Here is a 15,092-nt window from a genome sequence, read left to right as displayed (position 1 = left end):
CTGGTAGGAGTTCCAAGTGGGGCTCAGGCCAAAGTAGTGTGGCAGAGTCCAGAGAGGACAACCAAAACCGTGTAGCGGTTTTTCGTTGTTTTCCGTCAGGTTCCCAGTAGTAGTCTGTGTGGCAGGTTTCCCTGCACACAGAAGCTGGATGTGGAGGTCAGATCAGAGTAGCAAGTCAGCTCTCCCTTATCCACTTTGGGAGGTTAGTGCTCTGCTCCCTCACTTTGCCTCTTTTCCTCCTGCTGCAGGAAAGAGGGAAGTGGGAAGACCCCAGTGCCAGGCTCCTGGGCCTGGCGCACCTAAGCTTTGAGTGAATATATTGGGTTTCCAGTCCTGGCAACTGGAGCTGTAGGCGTTAGCTTAGCCCACACCACAGAACAACCCACCAAACTCACTGACTGAGGCCTCCCGCGGATGGTGACCCTGTCAGCAGTAAAGATACCCTGCAGTGTTGAACAAAGCTTTTCGTGTAGAAGATATTTCAGCCAACTTTTCCCTCACGCCCACTGGTGAAAGGGGAGATTGTAACATTGCCTAACCACACAAAGGAACTTGCCTGTGTGCTCATGGAGAGGGGTACACACAGCACGCAGCTTTTCGTCTTCCTGACGTTTTTGATAGGAAGTTCTCATTTAGGAGGCACATCTTTGGGTAGCCAGCACAAAGCAGAGATACCAGGTCTAAGAGAAATAGGAAACCTCTTTGACTACTGGGGAGAGGGGCTGAGCTCTTAGAGGATATGGGGGTGGGCTCATGGGAGGAGGGTGACAAGGAGGCCTTGGGTCTGTTTCGAAGGTACGGAGAAGCCAAACTGGAATGGGGCTGGAGCCCTGTCCCCACCCTACCCTCTCCAGATGCCAGAACTCCACATGCTATTTATTTACCCTCATCCAAGTCTTGGCTGGTTTCAGTGAAGTAGTTAATATTTAATGTGCTTTTGCACGGGTGGCCCTGACTTAGGCTGCGCATATTTCTTAACCCATTCCCTCCTCCCCTCAAGTCCCTCAGAGAGGTCAAGGGTTAAGAGATACCAAACTCTCACCTTGAGTGTTTTGCTTGTTTCTCAGGCTTCTTATCAGGTAGAAATGCCTCGGGTTTTGATGGCTGCCCTGAAACAGCCCCTAAGTTTCAAGGTTATAAAATTGGTGGAGGGAAATGCATCACCGAAGGCAGGCCAGCTAGTGAGGAAGAGAGGAAGGGTGGGAAGCAGAGAAGACTTTATTATAGTTCAGATTCTTTGGGTCGGAAAACGAGGTGTGGACATGCGGTACAAGTCCCGTGGGCTCATTCAGCTTTGGTTTCAGGTTCAGATTTCTCTCTGCAGTGATTATGTGGTGCCTGATGACAGGATCTTCAATGGCATTTGCTGTTGTTTCTTTACTCTGAAAGTATCTGTTTTTGGAACAAAAAGCTGGCCTGGAAGCATAAAGCTGAACCAGATAATTTCCAGGGTTTAAGTGTGAGGTAGCAGGAGAAGGGTGATCTTGTCAAGGGTAGCCAATGACCCTTCTTTATGTACATGGCTCTCTTGCATCTGGCAGTCTCTGAGATGCTCTCTGCGGGGGCGGGGATCCACAGACTGCCCTATGTATGCAGTTGTAGGGCATTGCTTACTTGCCTTAGGAAGGGGAAGTGGAAAGAGCCCCAGCTTTCTCATCTGTGAAATGAAGAAAATGTCACATCCTGCCCAAGTTCTCAGGTTATTTTGAAGATCTAGTTGGCATATCTAAAAGCACTTTGTCAGCTATACTGTGCCGTGTTCTCTGAAGCAGTGCCATTCATATTGTCTCTATCTCCTCCAGCTGCCTTAGACCATCCTTGGTTCCAAAATGAGAGTGTGGTAGGCTGCCCCGGGAGGACGGAGAGGCCAGCAAACCACTGTAGAGTCTGAAGTGTACTTGGAAGAACAAGGGTAGTAATTTTCCAAAGGGAAGAGGCAGTGTCTGCTCACCTATTCACAGAGAATATTACATTAATTGTAGTGAGTCACTTTCAATATTTACTGCCCTGATTTTACAGATAAGAACACTGGAGCCCAAAACTAGACCCTTGGATCTATACTGACTCCTTGGAAACAATGCCTTCGTCTTATAAAGTTTTGTACACTCTGTACCTATTAGGTGATCATAAATGTTTGTTGGACTGAATGCATTGCCCGAATTCCATTGAGTCATATATATTCTCTAGGAAATAAAATATTTAAGGAAGAACTTACAGTAATAGGGTAGAAGCCAAAAAAGAAGACTTCCAACAGCTCAACTCAATGGAATTAGAAGAGATGACAAGTTTACTCATCCAGCACTTTTTTGTGTGCCTTCTATATGCCCAGGCTAATGAAACGTGGATCCCTTTGCTATAATGGCCTCAACCCAACAGGACGTTAGGAATGAGTTAGTACTTTCTGAACCCAGACAGTCATTAATGGAGTAGATAGCTGAGGTGACAGAACTTCATCCACACGACTTCTCACGTTTCTGTTTCTTTGAGGTTCTGGGTATTGGGGAACTAACCTCAAGAAAGAACTCTAACAGCTATCTTACTTGATGTAGATTTATCATTGGGTTTCTTTGGTGTCTTTGTTCCCGCTGATTCCTTCTCTGTCTCCTGAGAGGCTCTGAGCCCTTATGAACTGCGTGTGTCTAGCTCGTTAGGAATGTTCCCTCTTCCTTCCCCATTGCCCTGCCCCTCCCTGCCTGCCCCACTTGAGTGGCTCCTCCCAAGCAGAAGAGGAGCTCCATGAGGCCTTGTGGTTGTCCATTCTACAGGATTGGCAGGCTGACTCACCCAGCACAACTCAAGCCTGACTTTGGCACTGGAAGCAATTATTGGCAGAGGCCAAAAGGACAACCTGCACTGGAATCCAAACCCCAAGTCCCAAGATCTCAAATAGAACACATTTTTCTAGGACGTTTTACCTAGTGTTGGGAGGGTAGGAAAGGTGGTAGAAAATAAAGCATGTTGTTGTAGGGAAAATATGGATTCAGAATCAGACAAACTGTATTCTAATTCTAGCTCTCCCCCGAATCTTTATTTGGCCTTGGAACTGTCTTTTACTCTTAATTCTTCTAGAATTTCATTTTAACATAGGAGATTCATCTCTGGCCTTTCCAACTCTGGTGGAGTGTTTCCCACAAACAGGCATATGGAAATCCTTGGGATTTTCAGAAAGAAGATGGCACTGCCTTCCTTTGCTTTTACTGTTGGCACAGTGATCTTGGACCTTTTTTTTCCGCTCTAAGTTGGAGTTAGGAGGCAGCTACATAGGACATTTCTCTTGTTCATTTGACACAGGTCAGGGAACCTCATTATAAGTGCAACATCAGAGAGGGGGATACACAAGAGGGAAATTGGGTTTGTGTCAACCACTCTGGGTACCATGCATGTGTCTCCCAGACCAGGGTGATGACAGTGGCTGTGGTTGTAGTGGTTGTGATGATGTTGATGATGTTGACTGTGATCGCAGCTGACAGTTACTGGGCCATGCACTGCAAAAAGTGTTTTACATGGAGTATTTCATCATATTTTCACAACAGCCCTATGAAGTAGGTACTATTAAGGGCCCTGTTCATTCTCTCAAGCATATAGTCTCCCGTTTAACCCAAACCCTCCTTTTCTAAACTTTTGTTTCCCTTACTTCAATTTAGTTTACTCCTAGGTGGATCTTGTCTTTTTCTCGTTACAAGAACAGTGGTAGTCATTCACTGTTCATTAGGTGTTTGAGTGTTTGTTACCACCTAAACTGTGCTAACGTTCTCATTTAATCCTGACATTAACCCTGTTTAATGAGAGAAAACAGACTAAAAGAGTATATCTCGTCACGTAACTGTAAATGGTTGAAATGGTGATTTGAACCCAGATCCAGTTACCTCCAGAACCCAAGCTGTTAACCCCTGTAATATTTATTGTTTATAGTAATGAAAATGTAGGTTAAGCCCCCTAGTTCAGAGAGAAAAGTGACTAAAAGAAGTGATGGAATCGCCTTTCTGACTAAACTACTTCTCCACCACCTAAGGTCCATCCTTCTGCATGTATGTGAGCCATCTTACGTGTCCTTCCATGCAAGCTGGGGGGTTGGGTTTTGGTACTGGCTTTTCAAGGCCCCTTCCAGCTGTCTGCTTGCTTGGTGTCCCTGCCGCCCTGCTGCTCCAGGGCCCGGGCAGAGCCTTGCCAGAGCCTCAGCTGGGCTTACACGTGGCTTTGATTCTTCTCTTTTCAGGCCCGGCTTGGGACATTCTTCACTTCCCTTCGCTTCCCCTCTGGGAGCCCCTTTCACCGTCCCTGCACCTTGCTTCAGGCAATGCCTGAGAGGGAGCTGTGGCCAGCCGGGCCTGGCTTGGAACCTGTGACCCGCATCAGCAGCTGCGACAGCATGATGAGCATCACCTCCACCCACTCTGAATCTGTATGTACCCTCTGTCCTGCGACCTGGCCTGCTTTCTGCATACCTGCCCTGCCCTGCCCACCACTGTCCTTACTCATGGCTCTTTCTCTTTCTTTTATCTTCCTTGTCAGGGAGTGAATCATACCAATTGATGTTTTCTGAGTCACCCCTGGTTCTGTAGAGAATAGGGTGGGACAACCCCAGAGAGCAATAGGACAAATAAGACTTCTTCCTAGTTTTCATTAGGTTGAGGGGTTGAGTTGAGGTGAGAAAGCAGGCCAATGATCCAAGGTCATGGTGGGAACTAGAACATAGATCCTTGTAGCACATGGATTCCTGAAGTTCTCTGCAATGAGCAGCATTACTTCAGGCTTTTGCAAAGATCAAAGAGAAAAGAATAATTAAGAGCCTGGGTTCTGGAGACAATCAGATCTGGGTTCTCTGCTTATAAGCTGTATGACCTTGGGAAAATTACTTAATTTCTCTAAGCTTCAGTCTCCTCAGTTTCAAGAAGGGGATAGTATTAACACTGAATTCATCGAGTTCTTGCAGGGAGTGAGATGCGTATAAAGCACTTAGTACATGTGTCTGTGTAGAAAAGATAGAGCCTAGCTGTGAGCAGAGATTGAGAACCTTCCAAAGCACTGTGTTTAAAATTTGTGACTCAGGGCCAGCCCCGTGGCCTAGTGGTTAAGTTCGCGTGCTCCACTTCGGCGGCCCAGGATTTCCCTGGTTCGGATCCTGGGCACGGACATGGCACCGCTCGTCAGGCCAGGCTGAGACGGCATCCCACATGCCACAACCAGAGGCACTCACAACTAGAATCTACAACTATGTACTGGGGGGATTTGGGGAGAAGAAGAAAAAGAAAAAAAAAACAACAAAAACAAGATTGGCAGCAGTTGTTAGCTCAGGTGTCAATCTTTAAAATTTGTGACTGGCATGTGATAAACTGTAATTTTTCTGGGCATGAATTTAACTGTCGATTGTTGTAAGGCTGGTATGAAAGAGTAAATCTGCCCTATGTCTCAATGTAAGCATTCCTTTGTTATTGGTACTCATCACGTGCATAATAACCTTTGAGAATTTCTACTCTGTTGCATTATATCCTAGAGAGGTATTTGAAAATTTCAGGATTAGAAGGATCTCTACTGCATGTCAAGGATGTTTAATATAGTCAATGAGTTTTGATATGTAAAAATGGAGTAGGAAAACCAGCACACACATGCACACAAAATCCAGAGTGCAGTCTGTATATAATTTCTTTCTGACCCTAGATGGTGGGGCCACAGAGACATCTTTCTGCTTCTGTTAGACTGAGGCTAATATGAGGAGTTCCATACCATTGGACACAGAGCGTGACAGGGATTAAAGGTCTTCAAAGTGAAGCATCCATGAAGGACTCATTCAGAGTTGGCTTATTTTGGCAAGGCTATTTTAGGAGGAAAAGGGCAGTAAAGAAGATTTTCTCCCGGGAAGCGCTGGAGTGGGCTTCAGGGCTTCCAGGGCTATATTTGGGGTTTCCCTTGACATGTGGGCCTCGCTCAGTCGACTGACAGATGGCTCTTTAAGGGGCTGGGGGAACTGGAAGGGTTATTCCAACAACAATCTCCCCCCACCCCCAGGATATTTTTAGGGCTGCCTCAAAGTCTTCCCTCACCATCTGAGTGGGTCTGGAGAATATACAACTATGCCGTGACTCAGATGTTAGAAAGAGGGGTGGAGATGCCAGGAAGGGACTCAGGCCAAATATCTTATATTCCCATTTGTCCTTTGGTTTTCCCTTCAACCTTCAACATCAGAGAGCGACTGTTCCGTGGATCTTCCTGGCCTTGTAGAACATGGGCGGAAACCATCTGAAACGGCCATAGCATTTTCTCCCAAATATTCCTATGTGCTTTCTCATAATAAAAGTGACTTACTTTAATATCTACTTAATATTTAATACCAAGTTGCTTTCTCCTCCCCCATATCCATCTGATTTTTCTACCTTCCCCCCTTAAGTTAATATTTGTTCAAGAAATGCACCCTTATTTGAATGTTAGCCAGACCCAAATGCCATCAAGAAAGTAAATACACAAGGGGAAAAAATCCTGTATGGAATGCATTTCAAAGTCAAGTATAAATTATTTAGTAAATGTATCTGTGGCTAGTCATGCCACTGTTCTCATTGACCCGGCAGCCAGTACTTGGCCTTATTTTCTGTTTGTCCTCATACTGTCCTTGACATGCCAGATCAAATAGGCAGAAGTACTTTGAAAAGTTAAAAGCAATACCATTCAAGTTTAAGGGCAAATCATTATGTTGCCCATATAACTTAGAGCTAAGTCAGAGACACACAAAGTAAAATACTTGACATCGGTCACACAGAGGAATAGGAATTAGAACCTGGAACTGCTTCTGATCTGTGCCCCTAAGCATTCCACCCAGGACTGAGCAAAAGAAAGGCCCCTTGCCATCTGCCTGCCCAGCTACCAGAGATGGGTGCTAGTCGGACAACAGCCCGACCGTCTCTGCCCTCCCTGGTGCCTGCAGTTTCAGGAAGCACCTCCAGCAGGTTTGCAGAGTGACATCGTGGACAGCTTTCCAGCTCCTCAGCATTCCTTCCCCAGTGCCGGGTGGTTCTCAGCCCCGCCGGTTTCTGCGGAGCTCCCTCTCAGCTCCCTCTCCTTCTTCTCCTCACTCCAGAGTGACAGCAGCTACGACTTCCTGTCTGCTGAAGAGAAGGAGTGTCTGCTCTTCCTGGAGGAGACCATCGGCTCCTTGGACACTGACAGCGGACTGTCCACTGACGAGTCTGAGCAAGCCACAACTCCCCGAGGTCCCCGGGCACTGCCCATAACCCAGCCTGCTCCCCAGGGTAAGAGAGACTCTCTGGGGTAGCACCTCCAGGAAACCCAGAAAATCAGTACATCCTGCTGGCCACTTCCCTCCTAGTTTGCCCTGTTCTAAGGGTCACAGGCAGAAGGGACAGCCGTACTCCTCTGCACTCTCCTAGCTAGAATAGAGCTTGTCCCTGGAGGGGAGGAAGGACTGCTGACAAGCCAGCTTCCTCTGTCTTTATATGAAGCATGAGAGGCTAGGAGGGAAGGGGATCTGAGCAGCTCCCATCTCTCATGGAGAAATTCTAAAGACATATGACCAAAGAGGTGGGGGAAGGAATCAGGGAGGCATGGGTGGACGGCTCTGGAGAGACTGAGTCAGTCTAGGGAGCTAATCTGGATGACACAGAGGATGCAGCTGCAGGAGATAAGAAGAGGGAAGGGCTCCCTTTACTTCAGTGGTGGCTCCTCGAGGCCCTTGTGAGACAGTGTGGAGAGCCAGTGGTGTTGAGGCTCAGTAGAAGAGGAACAGGATGGCACATAAATGTGGCCATGAGTGTGGGGCCTTGTACCCCTGGGTGAGCAGGCACTTTACTCCTGAGGACAGTCCCACTGCTATCAGGACTGCAATGATTTATTCATTCATTTAGAAAATATTTATTGATAATGTTAGACCTTCCCGGAGATAGAGCAGTGAATGGGGACATGGGGCTTCCCCGCTGCCCAAGACTAATTCCTGGCCTAGTGGGCCTGATGCGTCTGCCTAGCCAGCTGCAAGGAAAGAGCCCACGTGACTCTCTGGTGCGGGGACAGCTGTAGCCTTACAGAATCATTCAGGTACTTATAAAAGTGAAGGTGGAAGAAGGCAGATCCTGGTCAAATCAAAAGCAAATTGCCCGTTCATGCTGTTCACGTTCGATGCTTCTGTTGGGCTCAGTGACCTGGGAGCTCCAAGATAGCGAGGGGGACTGGCCTGAGTCTCTCCCCAACCCTGGTGCATCTGTGGAGCATTAGGAGGAGCCTGAGACAAGGACATGGAATGATCCAGGGCTGCCCTTTCCCCAACCATTGTGAAAAATTAATCCTTGGTTGAAGGGAATCTGCTAGTATTGATGTGTTAGTCTAAATGATATCCAGACAAGAGCACTGCCCCTTTAAGAGCAAAGAAACGACAAAACCAAAACCATCCTTTGCTAAGTGGAGATCAGAATTCCAGAAGTATTTGCTTTTCCCTCAGCAGCAAGGTTCTCACTTTTGTCCCCTCTTCTTTGCCTGTCCTCCTGGACCCTCACAGGACGTTCAGAGGAGACGACCATTCAGCAAGGACCACAGCCAAGGAGAGTGACTCAGTCCAGCTCTCCCTATCCACCTGAGCTCCAAGGCCTGGGCCTCAGGTCTGGCTCCTACAGCCTCCCCAGAAATATCCACATTGGCAGGAACCAGAACCTCGGGAGAAGCACCATCCAGACTAACAGCCACATCCTGGGGGAGTCTGAGGGACTTGCCCCAGAGCCTGAGAAAGAGCAGGTCAGTCAAAGCAGTGGGCCCGGCCAGGCTCTGACCGGCCCCCGGGAGGCTGCCATAGATCTGGACCCAGCGCTCATCCCGCCACCAGAGGCTTTCCGGGACACCCAGCCCAAGCAGTGTGGGAAAGGCAGCCTACCCAAAGGGCCAGGGGAGAATAGCCACACACCCCAGCTCCACAGGTCACTCGGCCCCCAGAAGAGAAAGGAGACATCTTCAGAGGCCATGTCCCAAAAAGCCAATGAGAAAGACTCAATGGCACAACCAGGACAACCCCGGCCTCTTCCTGCCATGTTGTCTCAAAATATGAGAGTTGAAGATGCTCCCATCCCATCAGGAGGGGATCCAAATGCCCAACTGGCTCCACTCACAGCCCCTAAGCCCCGGAAGCTTCCCCCTAATATTGTTCTGAAGAGCAGCCGAAGCAGTTTCCACAGTGATCCCCAGCATTGGCTGTCCCGCCACTCTGAGGCTGCCCCTGGAGAGTCCAGCCTGGTCGCCTCTTCACTGCAGGAGCAGAGGAAAGCCCGCAGAGAGGCGCTGGAGAAGCTCGGGCTACCCCAGGACCAAGATGAGCCCATCCCCCACTTAAGTAAGCCCACCAGATCCCTCAAAGCCAAGCAGCCTGGCGTGCTGCCCCCTGCCCCAGCCCCAGCCCCAGCTGCCATCTCCGCAGCTGTGCCAGCCGCAGGACAGGCTCCAGCTTCTGCTCCAACTCGGGGACTTTCTCCCGTGAAGGCTCTGGCTCCAGCTCCGGCTCCAGCTCAGGGATCTTCTCCAGGCAAGGTTTTGATTCCTGCCCAGGAACCCACTCCAGGGCAGGTTCCAGCTGCCAAATCCATGCCAATTCCTATCCCTAAGGCCCCCAGGGTAAATAGTCCCCTGACTCAGCCAAGGCCAGATTCAGGGCTGACTCTCCAGGAGAGCAACATCCCTGGCCTGAGACAGATGAACTTTAAGTCCAACACTCTGGAGCGCTCAGGCGTGGGGCTGAGCAGCTACCTCTCCGCTGAGGAAGGTCCCAGCCCCCAAACCAGCACCTCCCTGGGAAGAGGCTCCTTCCTGAACAAGATCTCGCCCAGTGTCTTACGTAATTCCCGGCCCCGCCCTGCCTCCTTGGGCACGGGGAAGGACTTTGCAGCTATCCAGGTGGGAAAGTTGGCTGACCTGGAGCAGGAGCAGAGCTCCAAGCGCCTGTCCTACCAAGGGCAGAGCCGTGACAAGCTGCCTCGACCCCCCTGTGTCAGTGTTAAGATCTCCCCCAAAGGCGTCCCTGATGAACATCGGAGGGAGGCTCTGAAGAAGCTGGGACTGCTGAAGGAGTAGGCACTGCCCCAGTGCCGCCAGCACCACCTCCTCCCTGCCCCCCGCCATATAAGAGGAGACTCAGGGCTCCACTCAGGAGCCTTTCCCTCCTCACGACTGAGGGCTTGGGCAGGGGTCAGCTTCTCTCCGATGCTCTCTTCTCTCTTGAGGTGAAGCAGAGGGAGAGATTTGAGTCCAAGCAAACATTTTTATTCAGAGTGGTTGTGCCGAGTGCCTGCACGAGTCATCCTGAAGATGATTTCTACAAGAGGGTGTGTGTGTGTGTGTGTACGTGGAGGTGTGTATTATAGGCTGTGTATATCACTGAAGCTATTTATACGACACAAGGAGTCATTGCTCTGAGTTCTGCTTTGTTGGAGATTTTCTTACACTGGGTAGAGTTCAGCCTAGCCAGAACTGAGTGGAGAGCAGTCACTAAGCCTGAGAAAAAAAGTCACATGAGATAATGTCTGTGCCAGGGTCATTAGGCAAGTACTGGATCCCACAAAATGTGGGTCTCCCAGAACGCTGCAATGGATGGGGACTGGCTTATATGTTGCTGGATCCGTCTCTCAGTTCTGGCCTTCTGGACAGGGTCTGGGGCCAAGAGGAGTTGGTTTGTTATCTCTTCCCCCACTGCCTTCTCACTGTCCCCAGTCCCAAGGATAGGACACATTCCTGTAACTAAAACTCTTAGTTGACTGAGAGCAGAAGAGCTCTTGTTGGTCTGAGAAGGCAAGATAAGTGACCACACAGGCACACCTCCACTAGGGAGGGTCCTTGTCCCTGGGCTTGATAAACTCAGTCATATGCTGTGCGGTGGTCCCTGACTCTGATACTCCTGTTCTTCTGGCTCCCTATCTCAGTCTGCACATGACTGACCCCAGGGATGGGCCAACACTGATGTAGGAGCCCAAGGCCGAGGCTTTATAAATACCAAAGGACTGTTCCAGTCTGTGTTCATGCTGCTCCAAGTAGTTTTTTAATTTCTTCAGTTCCTATGAGAAATCAACACAATGCATTCTCTGCTAGTTATTCATAGAATATCAGAGCTGGGAGGGACCTTAGAGACGCTCTGTCCAACTCTATCCAGCTGGGGAAGGGGAGTGACTCATCCGTGGTCACTCTGCCGTGTGCTAACAGAGCTGGGGCTCCTGCCTCCCATTCCACGCTGCACGCTGCCTCTCCTCAAGCAGTGTTTTTGCATGTCCACACAGCACCCCAAGGACCAATAGTCACTATCAAAGGCTCAACCTTAAGGCCCTTCAAGATGCTCGACTGTCTTCTGAAACGCCAGAGATTAAATATTGTTCAGGATCATATTTGGTGTTGTGTTTTTTAATTTTATCTTTGGAAAGTAGCAATATAGTAACTCATTATTAACCCCAAATTCCTTGAGAACAACTTGAGAAAATGTCCACAGAGGGTAACATAGGTAGGTGGTGTGAGCTTGTGAATACAAGCTTGGAGATCAGACATGGCTAGACAGACCCCTGCTTCCCCTTAGGAAATAAATGTTATTCATGCCTGTGACCTGGTTGGAGTCCAGGATCCCCAGATATGAGGGACAGATAAAGGGAACCATTGCTGGCAAGGTGCCCTTTGGGTCTGCTGAGCATTTCTGGGCTGTGACCTTGGGGACCCAGCACCGTCAAAGCTCAGTCTTTCAGAAAATGTTGAGATGGTTAAGGTGAGGACAACAAATGGCTCCACCCTGATATGGTACGTGGGATGAGGGTGTGACAGTTTCTATGTACACTCTCACACACACCCTGAAAGCCTGGCACCTTATTCCTGGTCCTAGGCGAAGACCTGGTCTGTCACAGCTGACAGGGACTCCTACAAAGGGCCAAGCCACATCTTATCACAGACTCCCCAAAAGAGGGAAGGCCCCCCTCCTGAAGGACCAATTCAACAGGCTGTATTTGGTTGAACTGTTTCATGTGTATATTTCAGGACACACCATGAGGAGCAATCACTTTATTTTTTGTTAATTGCCCTGATAAAGAAGGAAGCTTGGGGCTAGCTGTAAGGTAAGACTTGGTAGGTATCTGGAGCCCTGGCATCAACACAAGGCTGGCCAACATGGCGTAAAGTTCACTTTTCTCCGAGATGAAAGTTACATCCAGCCTGCCCTTCTGCTCTGCGTCCTCGTTCCTAGTGGCATGCCCATTTCCCCAATTCTCCCAATTTGAGAGGTTCTCTTCCGTTGTTACTTAAAGATACCATGCTTCCCCATGTCCTCACCCTTCAAAGAGCATTTTTGCTGTAAGAATGGTGTTTGGGATTCAAGAATAGGATAATAAATCCAAATCCAGTTGTCTCCATCTTGAAGAGGGGCAAGTGGACCCAGTGAGAATGTCCCCATCCTGAACTTTATCTGTCCTCCCATATCCATAAAGGATTGCTCTTCCTTCAGCTTAGACTGATCAGGTGGAAGGTGAGAGTGGGGTCAGGGTTGTCCTCACCTGTTTTTGAAGGATTTTGGATGGAAGTTTGTAAAGGCCATTCATTCGATTTTAAAACGTAAAGTAGCAATTCTACTTCAATTGGCCTGTATCTCTGCTGTACCTGCTGCAATCTTGCTGCCACTGGGAGCAAACCAGGTGCCAGATATAGGAGGTAGCGTCTGCTCAGCCTAGCACAGTAGTTCTGAGCCCTCAGATGTGTTGGCAGCTGCTTCTCTGGATCACCACTCATGTGCTATCCTGAGAGTTCTCCAACTCAGTGGGGCAGACCCACGTGCTGGCCTACACAGAGGCCAGGGGATGGGCCCAGGCACCTCTCAGGTGCCTCCTTCCACAGTGGGAAGTGTGGTCTGGCAGAGACCACTTTGTAAGCTGGGGGTCGGCAGGTGTGCAAAAGCTGATGTCTATTCCCTGGAAGGCAGGACAGGTGAAAGACTGAAGAGAAGGCCCTAGGTGATGTTACGAGTTAGAGCTGGAAGTGAAGATTTAAGAGCCTACAATATATGTAAGCGTGTGAGATGAACCACTCCACCCCTTGATCCATGATCATACATGTAGGAAGAAAAGGATCGTGCTGTCAGAATATGAAGCTATAGGCTCATAGATTAGAGGAGGTGGGGACCAGGGGGATGAGCAGGAGAAATCATGTCCATCTCAGTCAGAATCTAAGGAGGAATGCAGCTAAAATGCTCCCAAGCTCTCTTCCTCACGTGAGGGACTGTGGAGCATAACAGATCTGAGCTCAATTCCACCTCCCTCACTTAATAATCAGGGAACCTGGGACTCTAACTTCCTGAGCCTCAGAGATCTCCTCTGGAAAATGGGGTAGCACCATCCTTTCAAGATTGGTGGGATGAACAAGTGATATAAAATATGTAAAGCTCAGTGCTTGAAATAGTGTAGATAATAAAGGATAGTATTGTCTTCTGGGTCTTATTCCTTCCTTCTCAAAGGGAGCAAATGTAGAAAGGGTTGGAAGCCACGAGTTCACCCAATTCAGCTCTGAGACGAAAGGGGAGAGGTCTTGCTGCGAATAATAGTCCAAAGCAACAGCTAGGCTTTGGCACGTTTTCTAGGTGACTCAACTTCACCCACGCCGTGATTCCTGGAATTTGAAAAGAAAGGGATCAGTGTGAATATGGTGTTTGTGTCTCAGTGAAGGCTGAACCAGCTTCCCTGTTCCAAAACCCAGCTTCCCCTTTACCAATCTTTTGCTACCCATGACCATATAGTTTGCTTCTTTTTGCTTCCTTTAACTTCCTTTTGCTGTGTGGTTCAGGGAACTAAATGCTATTGTATAGTTACTTATTTTAAGATGGAAGAAAAGAATAAACATATAATAGGAGGGAACTCTGGCTAAAATCAGGGAGAGATATCTGGGGCATTTTTAAAAAGTAGGGTGGGCATCTTTCAGGAATCAATCAGGCATTAGTTAGCAGGAGGCAGGAGGGGATAGTGGACGACCTCTCCCAATCCCTTCTGACATAGGGGCCCTGTGAATTGCAGGAGTCATTGCCATCACCACGGCCATCACCATCATGATTGTCACTGACTTAGCATACAAGTGAGCTAAACATAGGTGACATTCCAATTCTAGGCCCTCCTTCCCTCTTGCTCACTGCCTACCTGGATCGTTATCCTTTATCACCACTTGCTGTGTATCCAAAGTTCAAAATAATCTGAAGCAGGATGCTATCGTGGCAAAGCTCGGGACGAGGCGAGGTTTAGTGAGTCACTTCATCTCACTCATAGAATGGCGGACTTGACTGGACTGCCTCCTAGATCCGTGCCGGCCCTGATCTTCATTAGGAAGATCAACACCCTGCCAAAAATAATCACAATATAGTCTAAGGTAAAATACGCCTCACAGAACCCGAGAGCTGGAAGGAAACTTTTAGGCTGTGTACTCCAACCTCCCACCTAAAGAGGAATTATGTCTATAGGTGGATAGAGATATGGTGAGAAAGATGGATGGGCGAGTGGGTGGACGGTTCAGGGGGCGGTGGGGGGAGGAAATTGAGAACACATAGTGGCCAACAGCACAGGCTCAGGCTGCCAGGCTCTCAGCACCCAGGTTTCCTTTTCTATTTCTTTCTCTTTGCATCCTTTAACTTCCTTTGTTGTGTGGTTCAGGGGACTATATGCTATCCTACAGTTATTATTTAGTTTAAGAATGGAATAAAAAACTGAACTTAATTATAACAGGAATGAACCCTCTAGAGGCAATAATAATCCTTACCTGTTGCAGTTGTTATGAGGACAGAATCAAAGGAGGTAATACGTGTAAAAAACACTTAGCATATTGCTCAATAAATGCATTCTATTAATATTACTATCATATACATATGTAATTCAGATGTCGAAAGGGTCCCCGTTGAGGACTGAATGGATCTTAGCCTACACCTAAATTGCTCGACCTGAAACAGTCAGAAGCCCTCCTCCAGTTTCCCGACCCTCCTGCGTCCTGTCTCCAGCTGTGCGCTGCTTCGGGCCTCCCCACGCCTCCCCGCCCTCGCACTCCGCACACTGCCCACCCCGTGTCACCCTCACCATCCCACTGCCACCACTCCAGACTCAAAATCCTGGCCCTTA

The 15,092-nt window shown here is 48.6% G+C and overlaps 1 protein-coding gene across 3 annotated transcripts in view; it reads left to right on the top strand.

Annotated features, from left to right (window-relative positions):
* The window catches only part of C13H1orf116 (chromosome 13 C1orf116 homolog), a 36,416-nt gene extending 21,584 nt beyond the window's left edge, over window positions 1-14,832 (top strand). For 2 of the 3 annotated variants that reach the window (XM_046683898.1, XM_046683900.1), the window contains exons 2-4: window positions 4,217-4,402; window positions 7,070-7,241; window positions 8,498-14,832. In XM_046683898.1, the coding sequence (XP_046539854.1) occupies window positions 4,217-4,402; window positions 7,070-7,241; window positions 8,498-10,053 (1,914 nt within the window). In that variant the 3' untranslated portion in view covers window positions 10,054-14,832. The remainder of the gene's footprint in view (window positions 1-4,216; window positions 4,403-7,069; window positions 7,242-8,497) is intronic. The other variant, XM_046683899.1, reaches the window with a different exon arrangement.
* Window positions 14,833-15,092: the final 260 nt, after the last annotated feature.

Source organism: Equus quagga, chromosome 13 (genome assembly GCF_021613505.1).
Source record: "Equus quagga isolate Etosha38 chromosome 13, UCLA_HA_Equagga_1.0, whole genome shotgun sequence".
NCBI classification, from domain to species: domain Eukaryota; kingdom Metazoa; phylum Chordata; class Mammalia; order Perissodactyla; family Equidae; genus Equus; species Equus quagga.
The sequence above is the reverse complement of the archived record's forward strand: the minus strand, read 5'-3'. Positions and strand labels throughout refer to the sequence as shown.